General features: G+C 40.3%; 2 protein-coding genes across 2 annotated transcripts in view; both read right to left on the reverse strand.

Moving 5' to 3' along the window:
* Positions 1-5,100: 5,100 nt before the first annotated feature.
* On the reverse strand, positions 5,101-11,006 carry klhl30 (kelch-like family member 30). Its single transcript, XM_012861160.3, has 8 exons — positions 10,855-11,006; positions 9,671-10,502; positions 9,399-9,597; positions 8,759-8,845; positions 8,441-8,596; positions 6,129-6,317; positions 5,826-5,971; positions 5,101-5,729 (listed from the first exon to the last, which is right to left on the reverse strand). Exons 2-8 carry the CDS (start codon positions 10,442-10,444, stop codon positions 5,487-5,489), a joined length of 1,794 nt encoding a protein of 597 aa, XP_012716614.2. The 5' UTR covers positions 10,445-10,502; positions 10,855-11,006; the 3' UTR covers positions 5,101-5,486.
* A 608-nt stretch (positions 11,007-11,614) lies between these two features.
* The window catches only part of LOC105925363 (espin like), a 32,233-nt gene continuing 30,032 nt past the window's right edge, over positions 11,615-13,815 (reverse strand). Inside the window, exon 11 of the mRNA XM_012861159.3 lies at positions 11,615-12,146. Coding sequence (XP_012716613.2) covers positions 11,615-12,146 — 532 coding nt within the window. The remainder of the gene's footprint in view (positions 12,147-13,815) is intronic.

Below are 13,815 nucleotides of genomic sequence, written 5' to 3' on the forward strand. Positions count from 1 at the left end.
CTATTCTGTTTTAACAATATAGATTTTTTTTTGCAAGCATGTTTTTCATGAGCATTACCCCGGCATGAATATTTTTAAATTGTGAACTCATTAAGTAATTCAAACTGTGCCCAGTTATGAACTCATTTAAGGTGTTCACATTTTAAAGATTTAGGAGAAAAAAGGAGGGAGTACATCCAAAGTAGGAAAAAAAGAAAGTGAACCGGATAAAAGATCCTTATTATAAAAGATCTAGAGCTAATAATAAATCAGTGAAGCAAAAATTTATGTTTGATACATTTTTGGTGTCTATTGCACATATGCATGGCTTCCAGTAAGGCAAGGCAAGGCAAGGCAAGGCAAGGCAAATTTATTTATATAGCACAATTCAGTACAAGACAATACAAAGTGCTTTACATGATTAAGATATAGCAAAATAATAAAATGTAGATAGAAAATAGAATAAAAGCAAGTAGGGATAGAATGTAATAACAAAAAAGAACATTAAAAACAGTAAAACTGTTTAACTAGAACAGTCAAAGGCAATTTTAAACAGATGTGTTTTTAATCTTGATTTAAAAGAACTCAGGCTTTCCGCATTTTTACAGTTTTCTGGAAGTTTGTTCCAGATAAATGGAGCATAGGCACTAAATGCTGCTTCTCCGTGTTTAGTTCTGGTTCTAGGAATGCAGAGTAGGCTGGAGCCAGAAGACCTTAGTGGTCTGGAGGGTTGATACACTGATAACAAGTCTGTGGTGTATTTAGGTGCTAAGCCATTTAAGGATTTATAGACTAACAGAAGTATTTTAAAGTCTATTCTCTGAGATACAGGGAGCCAGTGTAAGGACTTTAGAACTGGGGTGATGTTCTCTATTTTCTTAGTCTTAGTGAGGACGCGGGCAGCAGCGTTCTGGATCACCTGCAGCTGTCTGACCCACTTTTTAGGAAGACCTGTGAAAACACTGTTGCAGTAATCAATTTGACTAAAAATAAACGCATGGATTAGTTTTTCTAGATCCTGCTGAGACGTCAGTCCTTTAATCCTGTAAATGTTCTTCAGGTGATAGAAAGCTGACCTTGTAATTGTCTTTAGATGCTTTTAGAGGTTCAGGTCTGAGTCCATCACTACTCCCAGATTTTGGGCCTGATTAGTGGTTTTTAGCTGAAGCGACTGAAGCTGTGTGCTAACTTTTGATCTTTTCTCTATTGGTCCAAATATTATTACTTCAGTTTTGTTTTTATGTAATTGAAGAAAGTTTTGGCACATCCACGTATTGATTTCTTCTAGGCATTTACTCAGTGCTTGAACTGGTCCATAGTCACCTGGTGACATGGTGATGTAGAGCTGTGTGTTGTCTGCATAGTTATGGTAGTTGATGTTGTTTTTTATGATCTGAGCTAGAGGGAGCGTGTAGATGTTAAAGAGGAGGGGACCGAGGATGGACCCTTGGGGAACCCCACATGTCGTTTTTGTCATCTCTGATGTAAAGTTACCTACTGATACAAAAAAGTCCCTGTCATTTAAGTAGGATTTAAACCAGTTGAGTGCTGTACCGGAGAGGCCGACCCAGTTTTCCAGACGTTCTAACAGAATGGAGTGATCGACAGTATCGAATGCTGCACTGAGATCCAATAGAACCAGCACGGTGGTTCTTCCACAGTCTGTATTTATATGGATGTCATTAAAAACCTTGATAAGGGCGGTCTCTGTACTGTGGTGAGTACGGAAACCTGACTGGAAAACATCAAAGCGGCTGGTCGTAGTTAAGAAGGTGTTTAATTGTTGAAATACAACTTTTTCAATGATCTTACTGATAAAGGGGAGTTTTGAGATGGGCCTGTAGTTCTGGAGTAGAAGTTTGTCTAGTAGCCCTGGGGGCTAAGATCCCCCTGTCTTTCTTTGTGACATATCTTGACTTTGGAGTAGTATGGACTAGTAAGTAAAGTAGGAATCAGGAGACCTGTTGGTGTTAAGAACTATGGGAAGATGAAGGGATATGATTAAATAGGTTTCACTACATCATACCCCTTTTCAGACATAATCACAAAAGGATACATATTATTAATTACATTTGTACTTATTTAAATGTTTGTATGTGTTTCGCTGGATCGTCTGAAATATATTATTAATTAATTAATTCATATCTGGTAACAGCAGAGGTAATTTCAAAAGATGTACAGTTCTGTTTCAAATATTTGCAGTCATATATTACTAGCCAGGTTAAGCGCTATATGTTTTTGTCAGAATTAATTCACCAGTGGGGGCAGTAGAGTAGTAGAAAATCACAACCCAACAGTTATACCATGTATGCGGCTGTTTCTGTATAACTGATTCATTATTTGAAAGGGGGGCATTCAACATAAAAGCAGTGTGGAGTTTAATCATTACATCAATCATTATGTAAAAAAAAAAAACAGGCTCCAAACTCTAAAAACTGGAACGCGTTGGTTATAATGCGTTCTTCTGGGTTGTTCCACATATTGTTCAGAAGAACAGTGTGCCATGTTTATTGGAGAAGGGAAAACATATAAGTGTAAAAAATAATAGGCTGCTCTGTTGAAAATTTCTCAAACGTTTAAACACAGACACTAAAAGCAAAAATACAGAAAAAAAACAGATAGCTGCCACTGAATAGAACAAGTATTAAAATGGAAAAGGAATCGTGGATCAGTTGAAATCCACCTACAAACGTGTAAAGGTCATGTTCAATGGTCTGTCTTCTGTAACCCCCAGTCGGTCGAGGCAGATGACCGTTCACACTGAGCCTGGTTCTGCTGCAGGTTCCTATTCCCTGTTAAAGGGGAGTTTTCCTCTTTACTGTCGCTTCATGCTTGATCAGTATGAGGGATTGCTGCAAAGCCATCAACAATGCAGACGACTGTCCAATGGGTTTTCTTAGAAAGGAAACTTTTTTGACAAATCTGTGTAATCTGATTGAATTTGACTTTGTAAAGTGCCTTGAGATGACATGTTTCATGAATTGAAATAAAATTGAATTGAATATTGCCAAATGTTCTTGAAGGAGGTGATTCAAAGAGAAAACAACATGTTGGTTCCAGACCAGCAAGATTAATGTTATAGAGAGATTAGCCCTCTCTGACACTAATCCAATACAAAAATAGCGGAGTGACACCAAATCTGCTGTTTCAGAGGCAGAACAAGAAAATGCTAAGGAATTGTGGATTGTAGTCAAATCATCTTGGGCTGAAATACCTGTTCACATTGGTCAGAAGTTGATTACCTTGATCCAAAATGCTGCTGCCCGTGTCCTCACTAAGACTAAGGAAGTAGAGAACATCACCCCAGTTCTAAAGTCCTTCCACTGGCTCCCTGTATCTCAGAGGATATACTTTAAAATCCTTCTGTTAGTCTATGAATCCCTGAATGGCTTAGCACCTAAATACATCACAGACTTGTTATCAGTGTACAACCCTCCAGACCACTCAGGTCTTCTGGCTCGAGGCTACTCTACAGACCTAGAACCAGAACCAAACATGGAGAAGCAGCATTTAGTTCCTATGCTCCACTTATCTGGAATAAACTCCTAGAAGACTCTAAATGTGCAGAAACCATGAGTTCCTTTGAATCAAGGTTAAAACCTGTTTGTTTAGAGTTACCTTTGAACGTTAATGTTGAAGTTTGTTGTCCTACTTGTCTTATACTGTATCTGACCTATTGCTGCTGTTCTAATGTAATGTGCTAGCTTCTGTAATGTTTTCTCTCTCTATCATGCTTTTCTTTCCTCTTTATTTTGTTTTGTTCATGTACAGCACTTTGAATCATGCTGTTACTGGTGAAAAGTGTTTTATAAATAAATTTGCCTTGCCTTACCTTCAACACAGATGTGAAGCAGTTGTCAGAAACAGTGCTTTGCAACTAAATACTGTTCATTGATGAATCTTCAATTTATACATACATACATACATACATACATACATACATACATACATACATACATACATACATACATACATACATACATACATACATACATACATACATACATACATACATACATACATACATATATATATATATATATACACACACACACACACAGCAAAACTGAGTTTAACAAAATGCAGACAAGGCTACTTTTTGAAAAGCTTAATCCTTTATTCCTTTTTCTTTAAGAAATTTGAAATAACTTTGTTCAGGTTTTGTTTATGGAACAGAATGATCACCGTTTCCAAATCACTTACGTGTTTGCAAATCAAGTAAGCGATTGCCGTATAGGCATTTTGAGCTACCTACTTTTGAAGAGACACCTATTATTTTGACTGTGTTATAGTTAGTGTCAAAGTTAGTCGCTCACAGATGCATTAATCTATCAAATCATTTTCTGATATATTTTGAGTACAGCGTAGGACCAATATAAAACAAGAACATTAATTAAAGTTCATCTGAAATACACTGAAATGCAACCATTATGAAGTAAACTCAATAAAAACGTTAGACATGTTTACAGAAACATAGTGCTTAGAATAGCCTAATTATTAACACGTGCTTCTCTGACCCGTCTTCCATTCAACACAACTTTGCTAATAATAATGACGCAGTTAAAAAGAAAGTTTAAGTGTTATGTTACCAACCTGAATCACAGCCTCCAGTCTTGGTGAGTGTCCACCTTGCTCCTGTTGACAACTCATTAGAAACCTTCCCAGCTTTAACCATTAAATCTGCCGTAGCTTAAAGCGTGCTGTGACTTGTCTGCTTCAAGGTCAGGTAACTTACTGCTACAAAATCATTCAAAACGTTTTGAGAATCCCGCTTACATCCAAAAGCTAAAACTTAGCATGTCACAAAAAATTGGAAAAACTAGTCTGTGGAATTAAGTACTGCCTGAAGAAAAGCACGAAAATAAAAGTACAAAAGTAAATACGGTGACAAGGTTAAGAAACTTCAGAATCAGCTGCAGCCAAACCATTCTAATACCAAACATGTCACCACGGTAACCTGGAGCCTAAGCAACGTTGTCAAGGTAACACAATGCAAGCCAAGTTGGCTTCACTGGAGAACTAAACCCACAGGGCAAACCACGGGAATCCAGTGATCATTAACCCGATCAAACATGACAACTACAGCGCAGCGTTCTATAAAGGGACATCTGCAAGGGGGGAAACATTTCTTCATTAATGCCTTTTAATTGTAGAACTGTTCATTTGAAGCAACAAATACGAGTCATGATAATTAATAAACATCGGAGTTGCCTGGAAGCAATTTAGGCAAAGATTTGATGATTCACTAGCACCCATAAATCAAGAGTTCAGCTCTGAAAAACATGACACAATTGGATGAACACCTGTTGAGCCCTCAGCATGTCTTAATGCATTAAGAATACCCGGGCATCATGTAACACACTATTCTTGGCACAAATGACATCCTGGGATTGACATAATATTATGTCCTCCAACAATAGTCATACTGTAGGAGGCATATGTCATATGTCTGTGTGAAATCGCTGACTCCAAAAGTGAAACAATTCAGGCCTCCAAGGCATTGGAGTCTACTCTATGGGCGGAAGCTCAGGCCACTGGGATGGGTCGAGGAATATAGTGCATACTCCACTGTAAAACCAAAGTCTTGGGAGAAAACATTCCAGATCCCAGGTGTTGGATGTTCGGTTGTAAACCTCCACCTCCACCCCATAGTCCCCCTCCATTCCTTTCCAGTGGCCGCCCGTGACATACAGCCTCCCATCCAGGGATACCAGGCCACCGTTCTCATGGAGCATGTGAAGAAGCTGGACCTGAGGAGATGCAAAAGCAAAAGCGTTAACTGAGACCGTGCTGTTTCTACATTTGTGTTATCATGGGTATTATCTAGATTGATTTCCATATTCCACCTTTTGCCACATGTTTGCCTCAGGATCATACGAGTAGACTTTCTTTGTGTTGTCAGCCACCAGGTATATAATCCCATCCACACAGACCGAACGAGGAGCGGACAAATACTTCGGGATGAATGGTGACCCTATACTGATCCAGGCATCTATATAAAAAAAATAAGAAATACATACACAAATTATCAGACTTAATGTCCAGAAAATGTTTTGTCCTGTTTGTAATCACTTGATTTGGTTCAAACATTTGTAGAAGAAATTGAGTTGTGTCTATGAGCGATGAACTTATGCAGGAATCCACCTCACCTATGACAGGGTTGTAACACTGCATGGTCAGTGCGTTGTACTTCACTGCACACGATCCGATCACATACAGCTTTCCAAAACAAGCGGTGGCCGTAAAGTTAGTCACGTATTTTAAAGCAGGACACGTCAAGGTCCAGGTGTCACTGTAGGGGTCGTAATGCTCAACCTCAACCGTAGCCGATGTTGTACCTAAAAGAGGAAAATTCAGGAGATTTGATTTAAAAAGTGTAGAATCAATAGAAATGAAAAGAAACACTGTCATTCCTGACAGTACAGTGCCTTGCAAAAGCTTTCATCCAACTTGAACGTTTTCCACATTTCATCACACGACAACCAAAAACTTGGATGTGTTTCACTGGGATTATACGTGACATACCAACATAGTAAATCTAAAAATTTTAGTTTGTGTTTGCATTCAGCACCCTTGAGTCTTATTGTAGGACTACCTTCCGCTCTATTTACAGCTGCAAGTCCTTCGGGGTATGTCTGTAACAGCTTTGTACGTCTAGAGTCTCAGGCTATGTTCACACTGCAGGTCTTGATGCTCAATTCCGATTTTTTTTGTGAAATCGGATTTTTTTGTGTGTCCGTTCATATTTCCAAATATATGCGACTTGTATGTGATCTCCTGTGTGAACTGAATGCGTTCAACCTAAGTGTCCCGCATGCACACTCAAGGACGTGATGACGTCACACGTAGCAAAGCGTCCTCAGTGTTTGCGGAAGTAAACAAGGATTATAATGCTGGCGCGCATTTTGTGGTCATTAATTTATTTTCTAACCAGAGCTTTCTCTCCACTGACTGCTCTCCTCATTGTAGTCCGCTATGGGTGTCGTCTTTCTTCCCGTTTCTGCATAGCAGGACGCAGAATAGTGACGTTTGTCGAGTATCGGTGACGTACAGGTCAGATTAATGCGACCTGGCCGTACAGACACAGGTCTCATTTGAAAAGATCAGATACGTATCAGATTCAGGACCACATATCCCAGCGGCCTGGGTCACATTTGAAAAAATCCGATCTGTGTTGTTCAGACTGTCATTAAAAGATCAGATACAGGTCGCATATGGGCAAAAAAATCGGAATTGGGTCACTTCAGGCTGCAGTGTGAACGTAGCCTCAGAGTCTTCTCTGCAAACCAACTCAATCTCAGACATATTGAAGGGAGACGGTCCAAACAGGAAATTTTCAGGTATTGCCACAGTTTTTCAATAAGATTTAGAGCTGGACATTGACTAGATAAATCCAATACATGAATAAACCACTTCGGCCATTTCCAAAAACTGCAGCGCCGGCCTTATGTTTGAGATTTTGTCTTGCTGGTGGGTGAATCCCTGCCCCAGTCCCAAGTCTTTTGCAGACTCTAACAAGCGTTCTTCCAAAACTGCAGTGTAATTAGCTCCACCGGTACAAACTACAGATGGGATTTTTTTTCTGTTTTGGTTCCATTACAGCTGGATGTTGTGTTCTCTGACCTGAGGTGTAGATCTCTGCAGCTCCTCCAGAGTTACCATGGGTGTCTTGGCTGCTTCTCTGATAAATATTCTCCTTGCCAGATGATTGGAGAATATAGTCTTGGCAGGTTTACAGCAATGCTATACTCTTTCTGTTTTTAGATGATGAATTAAAACTGTGTGCATTGAGATATTTAAAGCTTGAGATGTTTTATATATATATATATATATATATATATATATATATATATATATATATATATATATATATATATATATATATAACCCTGCATTTTACTTCATCATATTATCACTAACCTCCTCTGAGTCCTTCACGGACCGGCTGGAATTATAATTACAATAAAGCACACACAGATGGGCTCTATTTACTACTTAAGTAACTTTTAAAGGCAGTTGGTTTATTTAGGGGGATCAGATCAAGGCTGAATATACATCCATTTCAGATTTGTTTCTAAAAACCGTAAGACACAAAGTGGGCTCCATACAAGGCAAGGCACACATTACATATTTTTATTGGTTCTTGTATATTTTGAAAACCATGCAACAATGACCGTCCACTTAACAATAATACACTACTTTGTGTTTGTTTATCCCATAAAAACCTAATAAATTACAGAGGAGTGTGCGTTTTTATCTTGACAAAACATGGAAATGTTCAAGGGGTATGGACACGTTTACAAGGCACTGGTTCCCACTACAAGACCAAAATACAAGCAAATTCTGCGTGTCTATCACTCCAGAGAGCCGGGGATAATGAAAGGACAAAAGGAACTCAAAAAGTTTTCAACACTGCACTACAGCTGAAAGGTAGCACATGCAAACGTATTTCGTTTCTCACCTCCAATTACATAAAGCTCGCCATTAAGTGTTGCCGATGTGTGGTTAGTCCGGGGCCGGAGCATTGGTGCCACGGTAACCCATCTTCCCTCTCTTGTGATGTACTTCCAGGTCTCTGTGGTCGACCAGGAGTTGGTGTTTGAACCTCGTGAGCCCCCTTATCAGACAGACAAGTGCACTTTGTCAAATGTCGGATGAAGTATTTGCATTTCCTGAGAGGAACTCAAGCAATTTACTCTAAACGCTGTAGATGTCATTATTTTAACCTGCCTTTCCATAGCTGTTTGTCTTCGGGTATAACATGTGGTATTGCACTAACCTGTAACATAAACGTCATTGTTAAGGGACACCATAGCATAACCCCACTTGTTGGGATTTGGAAAGTTAGGCAGCTCGTGCCACTTTTCTGCAGAGAAAAAGAGAAGAACACGTTTTCAGAGGTACATTCGGACACTGAGGAGAACTGGGTAAAAGTCTTCATAAATAAAGCAACGCAGTAATGGAATAATGTCAAAAATTATGAGGGAAATTAGGCAAAAATGCTAAATGTTCCTGAGACCCATTAAGTGGTCATTACTTTGCAGTTTGCAATGAAACACAAGTTTTTTTGGCAAAGCTGTGCACTTGTGGCCAGTGTCGTTGTGCCTTGTCGTGGAACCAGAAAGTCTTAAAATGGGATGCAGCAATCTTTTCCTTGAAATCCCCAGAGAAAAATATAACATGCCTTCCATCAAAATGGGCAGTAAAACAATCATTAACGGAACTGAGAAGATGATCCAATTTTGTCAAGTCCAGAACATAGTTCTCCAAAAGTCGTTTTCCTGTCAACAGCACAGTTAATGACCCGTGATTTCTGCCAAAACTGTTTTTAGGAATCCGACAGACCGTTCCCAGCAAATTTTAAAATGTTAGAAATTGAAAGCAAGCCAGTGTGAAATGGAGATAGTTGTATATCCTACTTGTCGTTGTGTTGTAGAAGGCACAGTTCTTGGAGGGCAGTCTTTCAAGTCTTGGGTCTGTGTCTTCGTCCTCGTCTGAGTCATCATCTTCCTCATCATCAAGCGATCGTCCTCCCATCACAAACAGCACTTCTTGCAAGTTTAGTTGTGGACTGTGAGAGCTTAATCTTTCAGAATATTCAGGTGTCAAATCTTGCTTCTAAAAGAAGTAACAAGTGTCTTTAGAAACCTAATGAAAAAAAATGAGCCAAAGATCGCATGCACTCACTAACCTCTCTGCAAACTTCTTCGATGGCCTCCCTGCAGCCAGGAGAGGCCTGGACCAAACTGTCCTTCAGCAGGGTGTCAGTCAGGTAGTTCAGGCTGAGCAGAGACAGACGGGACAAGCCCAAGAGTTCAGGAAGGTGGCACAGTCGAGACTCTTTTTGATGCCCGACCCATTTGAGGATCGCCTCCACACGTGTGCTCTCCGAGCGGATTTTCAGTCCTTCGTCGGACAAGCAAGCCGTCAGCCGAGGTTTTCCCGAAAGCAGAAACTCCTCGCCCTGTTGTACAGCCTCAAAGTTCTCGAGGAGGAAGGCCCACGCTTTGGCGACCACCTCAGGGCAGCCGTGGATCTCTCCGAACTCCAGGATTCCCAGGCAGTTGCTCGCATCGATCTGATGCTGCAGGTATCGGCTGCACACGGCCCGCACCGTCTGAAACTGCAGTTGGCTGGAGGTACAGATCAAGCCCTCCACGTTGCTCTGGTTTATTGTCAGCTTGCCCGTGTAGGCAAAGTCAAGCAAGCAGCCGAGGATGTCAGGATCCACGTCCTGAAGCTCCACGCGAGCAGCTATGCTCTCCACGAAGTCCCCTGAGAACATAGAGCGGAAGTACATGCTGCAGAGGGCCAGAACCCCTCGGTGGCAGGGGAAGTCCCTTCCCCCGGCGCTCAGCGTCACGTCCACAAGTTTGGGTTGTGAACAGAGCGAACGCAAGCCTTCCAGGATGCTCTGAGGATGGGAGGACAGGCAGTAGTCCAGATCATCCACATTGCGCACCATGATCAGTCCTATTCCAAAGTGCAAACGGGAACTCTTCTATCCGCGCGTCAGCGGTTACCTGAAATCATGAACACAAGTAGAACTAATTCTAAAATACCACCTAAAATGGTTTATTTATATATATGACACAAGATACAAAAGCATTTGTTTTTTTCTCTCCAGGACAGCTTGTGTAAACAGTTGTTTTTTTTAATCACTGCTTAAAACAATAAAGTGCCTTGTCACTATTATGATTATTAATGCTTTCCTCATGAACATTACCAGGCATTAGTATCAGTAAAGAATGAGTTCTATTAGGTTCTCTCTTAAAAACCAAAGCTCTGCTATCAAACTTGGCTTCCCTAACACAGATAAAAGTTTAATGTCATTAAATAATGCAGTAAAGTCAAAAGTTGATATCAAAAACTCACCCAACGTGGACCCAGTGGAAAGGAGGGTTCATCCTTCGATTAAAACACGTATGGTTACCGGGGCTTAGATCAACATGGAGCGGGCAACATGGCAAATGTTTGCTAAGTCACTGGGGAGGACTGCCTGTCGGTCTGTTATTTTTAGGACTGACAGTGACGCTGTGCTGAAGTCAGATTGCAAACAACAAGCCTGAGACCTACAGCTGCTGCCAAGGGCACATGTTTAGCTGGAACAGCCCTGGAAGCGGCTAAAGGAAATAAATGAAGCAGCCCCATTATTTGGAAATAACTCAACCATAAAACTCTTATGATTGAAATATAAATCTGTTTTTTTTTCTTTTTTTTCCCAGGACAAACCTCAAATGACAGTGAATTATCTGGAGTATAGGAGCTTTGTTGATGTTAGTTTGATTGATGCCTGAGGTTCAACCTCACGTCGTATATTGCAGTTAAAATATTGTAACACAAAACATAAAAAAAGTCGAAAAATTCTTGAATTCATTGCAGTTTAATATCTAAGCACAGTGCAATCTGTATAAAAATTGTACAAATTACCATTCAGATTTGACGATACTGGATGAAAAGAAAGCAAACGTGGAAATACAGTAATTAATTAAAAGTTGTGTTTAGAGACAACCTCTGCCAGCTGCAGAGCATTTGCTACAATAGAAACCAGCTACTTCAATATTCAGAATTACCGTTTGCAAAGCATAAAAAAATGTAAAAAAAAAAAAATTAATAAATAAAAAGAAACCATAAGCTACTCAAAATCAAAGATCTCTGCCTCTTTCTCCTTCCAGAAAGCAAAACTGCGATCGATGTATTGACATATTTCCTCATTGCTGAAGCTGGAAATGTCAGTTCCACCGTAGAGCACGTTCTCATCGGGCGTCGGTGTTTGAACGATGACTTTGGGGACCTGTCTAACCTCTGGCAGGCTGTGTTTCACCACACTAGACGTGTCTTCACATTCACTCACGGCGTTTCCAAAGAATTTCACTTTAATGTCCTCAAAGCCGTCCTTCCACTCACGGTTCCCGGCCTCTATGTCCTGTACCACTGTCTTGTGAAACTCTCTGATGGTCTCCCACGGGAACTTCCCCACACGGTCGAAAACCTCGAAACACAGCAGGTGCCTCATTTTCCTTTCGTCCACTGGGAGATCCAGCTCCAGGATGTGAAAGTAGCCCAGCATGAAGAGATCCAGAGTCAGGCTGTCGTAGTCCACCGGCACCCCGTCCAGACGAGGTAAGAACTGCTCTGGGGAGAAGAGGGCCTTCTGCCTGTGGAGCCTGTGGAGAACATCACGCGATTATTAAAGGTTTACAAACATTAGGCCGCAGCTACGTACATGGCAACAGGAAGTTGAGGAATATTCAAATCAGTTACTTAAAATAGGCTTATTAACTTGGTTAATAAGCCTAAAGGCAAAGTTCATGTTTCTGAAGTATTTTTTTTTTATTATTTTCTGACCAACAGTTTAAACTGTATCGGTACTATTTACCACTATATCATGTCTGAAGATTACAATGTAGGAATTAAACTTGGTTTAATAATTACTCCAAATGGGTTTGGAGGAAATGGAAATGCGGAATAACTTTGCTGGCCTTAAACTCAATATATGACCTTAGCGGCCGGGAGGACTTTGCAGCATTTGCATTCCACGTGGTGCAACATCTGTTTGTGTCCTTCAGAGTTTCTGAACTTAGTTAGAGTGCAATCCAGCCAAATTCCCATGATAACTGCTCCCATTTGAATGTTTTTTCTCTCTCTTCTTTTTGCTGTCATCAGACAGTAAAACAATTCTGAAATGACGACTGGACACCATCCCATAAAGATTGTATGTCAAATGCTTCTACGCCTCAAAAATCCTGATTTTTATCACCCCCGGGCCATTCTAACAAAATCACTCTACTCATAAGTTAAAGATAACAAGCAAGCCATAATTTGATCACTCAGACCCTCCTTGTGGTTAACAGACCACAAGATGTTTGCACGCGTGCAGCTCATTCATGCTGATGTCAACTGCCGTGTGGTTAAATGAAGGCGCTGTTTCTCGAACAAGACCACACAAGACATTACTGGCATCTACATTCAAATGAAGGCACCAAAGGTTTTTTTTGTTTTGTTTTGTTTTTTTTAAGTTGCTGATGTGCTGCTAGAACCAAAATACATCAGTTAAATGCAGAAATGTCATGGTCAGTTATTCTAAAAAGTGTTTTAAAATGTTTAATGTTGCACATTAAAAGCTGCTTTTTCAGTGATGGATTTTTAATTATTAACAAATAATCATTTGTCTCTTTTTTTCCTTCCTTACTACCCCTTGAACTGTTTTGCATTTTACATCAGAGTGTGTATTTTGGGGGGATTTTATGTGATGGACCGACAAAAAAATAGTGCATAATTGTAAAGAGGAAGGAAAAGAAACCCTGGGATTACAATGGTCTTTACAAAAAAGTGTGATGTGATTATTTATCAAGGCCTTTTAACCGAGATATCCAGAAATGTGAGTCCAGTGCAACTGATTAGGTTCTTCCGTCACCAAGTAAGCAGGCCTCAGAGGTTTGCCAGAGAAAATGAATGAACAAACAGCATCATAAGGACCAAGAAGCACAGCAGACAGGCCGGTGAAAAAGATGGGGACAGGTTTAAAGCAGGGTTAAGTTATGAATAGGTTATGATCCATCAGCCGAAAATGGAAAGAGTATGGCCACCAAGCCAGCACCCACCTAAACTAACAGGACATGGAAGTAGAGCAATAAGTAGAAGCTGCCAAGAGGTACATGGTAACTCTGGAAGAGCTGCAGAAAGCCACAGTTTGCTAAGAGAATCTGTCGACAGGGTGACTATTAGTGGCGGACTTCACAAATCTGGGGATTGGCCACAAAAAGCTGACATTAGCTGAAATCAAAGAAAACTGCAAGACATCCAGCAACGTAAAACTGTGTATATGCATGGATC

Source organism: Fundulus heteroclitus, chromosome 9, assembly GCF_011125445.2.
Source record: "Fundulus heteroclitus isolate FHET01 chromosome 9, MU-UCD_Fhet_4.1, whole genome shotgun sequence".
In the NCBI taxonomy this organism is placed as follows: domain Eukaryota; kingdom Metazoa; phylum Chordata; class Actinopteri; order Cyprinodontiformes; family Fundulidae; genus Fundulus; species Fundulus heteroclitus.